This window comes from Myotis brandtii, unplaced genomic scaffold (genome assembly GCF_000412655.1).
Source record: "Myotis brandtii unplaced genomic scaffold, ASM41265v1 scaffold3986, whole genome shotgun sequence".
Taxonomy (NCBI): Eukaryota; Metazoa; Chordata; class Mammalia; order Chiroptera; family Vespertilionidae; genus Myotis; species Myotis brandtii.
Window position 1 is genome coordinate 67760 of NW_005365308.1, and position 5699 is coordinate 73458.

The 5699-nt window shown below is 66.5% G+C and overlaps 1 protein-coding gene across 4 annotated transcripts in view; it reads left to right on the top strand.

Moving 5' to 3' along the window:
* The first annotated feature begins 289 nt into the window (after positions 1-289).
* The window catches only part of RALGDS (ral guanine nucleotide dissociation stimulator), an 11204-nt gene continuing 5794 nt past the window's right edge, over positions 290-5699 (top strand). The window contains exons 1-9 of one of the 4 annotated variants that reach the window (XM_014545199.1): positions 290-729; positions 1211-1309; positions 2101-2294; positions 2511-3001; positions 3654-3869; positions 4152-4255; positions 4601-4685; positions 5161-5229; positions 5605-5691. In XM_014545199.1, the coding sequence (XP_014400685.1) occupies positions 335-729; positions 1211-1309; positions 2101-2294; positions 2511-3001; positions 3654-3869; positions 4152-4255; positions 4601-4685; positions 5161-5229; positions 5605-5691 (1740 nt within the window). In that variant the 5' untranslated portion in view covers positions 290-334. The remainder of the gene's footprint in view (positions 730-1210; positions 1310-2100; positions 2295-2510; positions 3002-3653; positions 3870-4151; positions 4256-4600; positions 4686-5160; positions 5230-5604; positions 5692-5699) is intronic. The other 3 variants (XM_014545196.1, XM_014545197.1, XM_014545198.1) reach the window with 3 other exon arrangements.

Here is a 5699-nt window from a genome sequence, read left to right on the forward strand (position 1 = left end):
CACTTAGGAAGGGCTGTTTTCACCCCAAAAAGGGTGGGGTGGGGGCTGGCTGCTCGGTACAGTTGCCCGTAACTTGGTCTCTCGGCGAGCACAGCCCGTGGCCCCTCCAGGTCGGAGCCGAGGCCGGCCTTCCAGAAGGGAAGCCAGTTGCCACGGTGATCCAGCCCCTCTGGGCCTGGGACCTGGTCGGGTTCTGTGGCCATTGGCACCGCCCTGCGCTGAGTGCCCGCGTGCCCTGCTGGGCTGCTCCCTCCCACCCTGGAGTGGGCCGTGCCGCCAGGGCGCTCGGGTGATGCCCTTCCCACAGGGAGGGGCTGTCCTGCTCAGCTAGCACATGGCCTGCAGGCCTGGCCTTTCCCGTCACCCCCTCAGATCCACTTTTAAACGTGAGAACCTTTTTCTGGGGGGACACTCACGTCCCACCTCCTGCCACAAGTCCCCGGGCGCGTGGGCGCTCATCTGCGCTCCAGCCCTCACCCTTCTGGGGGTCCCTGCGGCTGCCTCTGCCCACACGGCCCTCCTCTGCCCACCCCAGTGTGAGAATGAGTCAGCCCTGAGCCTGTACGAGACCTGCAAGGTGCGCACGGTGAAGGCGGGCACGCTGGAGAAGCTGGTGGAGCACCTGGTGCCCGCCTTCCAGGGCAGCGACCTCTCCTACGTCACCATCTTCCTGTGCACCTACCGGACCTTCACCACCACCCAGCAGGTCCTGGACCTGCTGTTCAAACGGTGAGCGCCCCGCCCTCCGCAGCACGGGCTCCCCCACCCGCTGCTGTGTGTCTCCGGGAAATCCACTTGCCCTCTCTGAGCCTCAGTTTGCTCATGTGAACACAGGCAACCGCCCGGGTTGTCAGGACTGCTGGGGGCTGACTGAACTCTCCCGCCAAATCCGCTCTCTGCCTCCAGCCTCGTAGCCCTGTGCCCTGGGGTGAAACAGCTCTCATTTGCATAGAGGTTCCAGCTTCTCTCTGGGGGTCCCCTGCCTGAGTGCAAGGGCCCTGGGGGCAGGCTGGGGGCCCAGGCCCACTCAGGTATCTGTGAGGTGCCAGTTGGGGTTCATTCATCCCACAAACGTATTTGTGAAGCCCGTCCTGTGTGCGGGCACTTTTCTGGGCACAGAACATAATTCAGTGCAAAACGCAGCTAAACCCCGGCCCTCCAGGCTCCGGCCCAGCGGGGGGCGGGCGGCCAGTAACAGCAGCCGTCACAGCAGGTTCGGTAGATGTGACGCCCTCACGGCCTCCTCTAGATACGGATGCATCCTCCCTTACTCCCACGAGGACGGCGGGCCCCAGGACCACCTGAGGAAGTGAGTGCGCCCGGGGTCCTGGGAGGGCCTCCGAGGCTGCGGGGTGGGCAGAACCCTGGGCCCTGCTTCCCTGGGGCCTGAGGGATCCTGCAGGAGGGAGAGTGGGGAGCTGTGGGTGGGCCCTGGGCCCCAGGGAGCAGAGGGAGGCTGGGGACCTAGAGCCAGCCCCCCGGAGAGAACCGTCCTCCCCACAGCCCGCCCAGCCCTGCTCGCCCCGTCCCTGCCCCGTCCCTGCCCTGTCCCTGACTGGGTGCCCAGGACAGGTGGTGTGGGAGCGCCCGGCTCACACCCGGCCCCACCTCGTCCTCCCAGTCCAGCTGCGCGTGGGGCCGGGGCAGCTGCGCCCATTCCCCGCGGACAGTGTCAGGGAAGACGAGGCAGAGAATAGGGCAGCGCATCGGGCAGCAGCTGAGGCTGAGCTGCCACGAGGGCCGTGACGGCTGGGCAGGGCACTCGCTGCTGGTCCCTCCTCCCTGCATGGTTAGCAGCACCCACTGTGTGCCAGTCTGTGCCAGGACCGAGCAGGCAGCCCCTCCCTGGCCTGGTGGAGCGTACGGTCCAGTGGGGGGTGCTGGAGACAGACAGAGAGGGTATCAGGCTTTCCGGGCAGGGGAAGTGGTCACACGGTTGATGGAGGGCACCCTGCCTGCTCACCAGGCTGGGTGGGCAGGGGCACTGGCCTCTGGATGGACAGGGACGGGCCCAGAGTCCAACCCCCACAGGGGCCATGGGAGGGCCACATGGAGGGGGATCCAGGCCTCTGACTCTGCTGCCCCCATCCCCCCGCCCAGTGCCATCTCCTCCATCCTGGGCACCTGGCTGGACCAGTACTCGGAGGACTTCTACCAGCCCCCGGGCTTCCCCTGCCTCAAGCAGCTGGTGGCCTACGTGCAGCTCAACATGCCTGGCTCGGACCTGGAGCGCCGCGCGCACCTGCTCCTGGCTCAGCTGGAGCGCACGGAGCTCACAGAGGCGGAGCTGGAGGGTGAGGAGAAGCGGGGGGGCCCTGGGGAGGGGTCAGTGCTGGACACAGAGGAACCTCCAGAGGCTGGCGTGGGGCAGGCCGGGAGCACAGACTGGCCTCGGACCACCCACCTGACCGGGTGGGGAAGCGTCCTGGGCTGAGGCTTCTCTGGAAGGCAGTGGCGTGGTTTTTGTCTTGGGAAAGCAGGCGTGTTGCTGAACTTTTCTCCTGTTACAGCTCTATCACCAGCTCCAGCGCCAGAGCCAGCTCCAGCACCAGTTCTAGCACCCAGTCCTGTGCCAACTTCAGAGCAGGGGCCATCTCCATCGCCAGCTCCAGCGCCCAGTCTAGTGCCAGCTCTAGCGTCCAGTCCTGTGCCAACTTCAGAGCAGGAGCCCGCGCCAGCGCCAGCTCTAGTGTCCAGTCTAGCGCCAGCTCTAGTGCCCAGTCCAGTGCTGGCACCAGAGCAAGAGCTAGTGCTGGCTGGAGAGCCTGAGCCGGCTCTCGAACCAGCTCCAGAGCGAGAGCCAGCCCCGGGACCCACTCCAACAGCAACTGCAGAGCTGGAACCGGCTCTGTCGCAAACTCTGGAGCTAGAGCTGGCTCCAGCACCAGAGCCTTCCTGGCCTTCGCCTGTGGCTGCAGAGAACGGGCTCAGCGAGGAGAGGCCTCACCTCTTGGCGTTTGCTCCCGACCTGGTGGCAGAGCAGTTCACCCTGATGGACGCGGTGAGCAGCTGTGCTCAGCGGGCGGGAGGGCGCACCTTCCTCCGGCATCTGCTGCCCACACGGCCGTTCCCTGGTCCGAGCTGGTGGCCTGGCCCCACCCCCACCCCCAGCTCCAGCTCTGCGCACCGCGTGACCCGGGCGAGCTTCTTATCCCCAAGCCTCCATTTCCCTGCGGACTGTGGAGCTGGGACCCCACCTACCCCGTCTCTGCACAGAGTAACTGAGGGTTAAAGGAAGTGGAACAATAGAAAATGGGGGAGCCTGGCTGTTTGTGGGGGAGGGGAGCTCCCCCATCTGCCCAGGAGGCCTCACCACTTAATAGGCACCTGTACTGGCCCCAGGGCAGCCTTGGCCACACCTCCAGCTCTGGACCCCCAATGGATGAGCATCTGGACAGGGAGGGGCACAGGTGTGAGGGGCTCAGGGCCACCCGGTGCCACTTGGTGTGGTGCCCGCAGTTAGGGTGGCTGGTGAGGACGCCACACTCTCCCGCGGGCGTTTCATCCCGGGTCCCTCGCCCCGGGGCTCCACCGCTCAGCCACAGCCTCAGCTTTCAGGGCCCCAGCCCTGACCAGGGCCCTGCCTGGGACTGGGGGGGACCGGTGCTGTGCTGGGGTGTGGCGGAGCCGAGTGACACGCCCCTGCCCCCCAGGAGCTGTTCAAGAAGGTGGTGCCCTACCACTGCCTGGGCTCCATCTGGTCCCAGCGGGACAAGAAGGGCAAGGAGCACCTGGCTCCCACCGTCCGGGCCACCGTCAGCCAGTTCAACAGTGTGGCCAACTGCGTCATCACCACCTGCCTCGGGGACCGGAGCGCGACGGCCCGGGCCCGGGCCAGGGTGGTGGAGCACTGGATCGAGGTGGCCAGGGTATGCGGGAGCCCTTCGCCGCCTTCACCCCCTCCCAGGGCTGTGGTCTGTGGCACCAGCCCTTCCGTTTCAGGGCCTCGATGACCTTGACCTGTCTCCCCCCAGCTCCCCTCCCCCCCCACCCCATGCTCACTTCCTCCTTAGGTTCCTTCCTGGGTTGAGCTCAGGTCCCTCCCACCCCCCAGCGATATTCATGGGGCACAGGTCCCCTGGGAGGGGGGCTCCCGGGCATCTCACCCAGAAGGGGAGGTGCCAGCCCCCCTCACGCTGCTCCCCCCCCAGGAGTGCCGGGTCCTCAAGAACTTCTCGTCCCTCTACGCCATCCTCTCCGCTCTGCAGAGCAACTCCATCCACCGGCTGAAGAAGACGTGGGAGGAAGTATCCAGGTGGGCGGGCCTCCGGGGCTGGGCCCTGCCCTCAGGGAGCCTGCGACCTGCGGGGCCCACATGTGGGGGGGCGGGGGGCAAACCTTCCGCTGGCCTTAGGCCAGCAGTTCTGCCTCAGGACTCAGGTTCCCTATCTGTCAGGCCCTGGACTGAGCCACACAAAGTCAAAACTGGTCCCAACAGAGCCCTCAGTGGAACTGGGAACGGCTCCCAGGTGACCGACCCACTTGAGAGCCCCTCCCCAGGCCCACGGAGCCCTTAGGACCGTGGGACCAGAGCCCGGCAGCTCGGGCCCTTGGGCTCTACGAGGAGAGGGGTCTGTGCTCACACCCTCCCGCCCGCCAGGGACAGCGTGCGGGTCTTCCAGAAGCTGTCGGAGATCTTCTCGGATGAGAACAACTACTCGCTGAGCAGAGAGCTGCTCGTCAAGGTGAGGTGGGCGGAGCCTCGCAGCAGAAGGCTCTTTGCAAACTTCCGGGCCTGTCTTGTCTGGACCTTTGGGGAGAGGGGGACCTGTTTGGGCCGTGGGCAGGTGCGGGCAGTTTCAGGGACAGGAGGCCCGGGGAATGGGATGGTCTGGGAGTGGGGAGGCTTTTCTAGAAGGTGGGCGGCCTGGCAGGGTTAGGTCTCCTGCTTCCGTGCTGTCCCCTCCTACAGCGCCCTCCGGGCTGGTGGTGATGGCGTTGGGTGGGCATCCCTTCCCTGCCCAGTCCAGCCTGGGCCCTGGGCAGGCCCTTGCCACCCCCTTCTGTCTGAACTCACTTCCCAGGGGAGGGCACGTGCCTGCCCAGGGGACAGGTCCCAAAGGGGCTGCCCAGGCGTGGGTCCAAATGACTAGACAGATCTGGGTGCATGTGGGGGCGAAGGGCAGAAGGCCTCACTGAGCCCATGCTCAACCCTGGCAGGAGGGGACCTCCAAGTTTGCCACCCTGGAGATGAACCCCAAGAGAGCCCAGAAGCGGCCGAAGGAGACGGTGAGTGTGCCCAGGCCCGGAGCGCGGGGTGGCCTCCCGATCCCCCGCCCGCTGCCCTCCTGCCTCACACGGCCCTTAGACCTGGCCTGGCAGGGCCGTCCCTCACCAGCCGCTGTCCAGGAGGACTAGGCCCTGGGACCCAGGCCCGGGGGATTCGGGGCGGGGAGGGTCAGTGACCCATCATCTTGGGGGTTTGCCAGGTACCAGGCCTGGAAGGTTACCGGAGGGTTTGGGGGCCGTGGGCACTAGGAGGGGGATGAGCGCTTAAGGGTCCCCAGGCTGCTCCGAACGGGAGCCCGGGGTTGGGGTTAGGGGCCGAGGCTGAGGGGCTCCCAGGGGAGGGCGTGGACCCCACTTATCACCTCGATGTCCCAGGGTGTCATCCAGGGCACCATCCCCTACCTGGGCACGTTTCTCACGGACCTGGTGATGCTGGACACCGCGATGAAGGACTTCCTGTATGTGAGTGA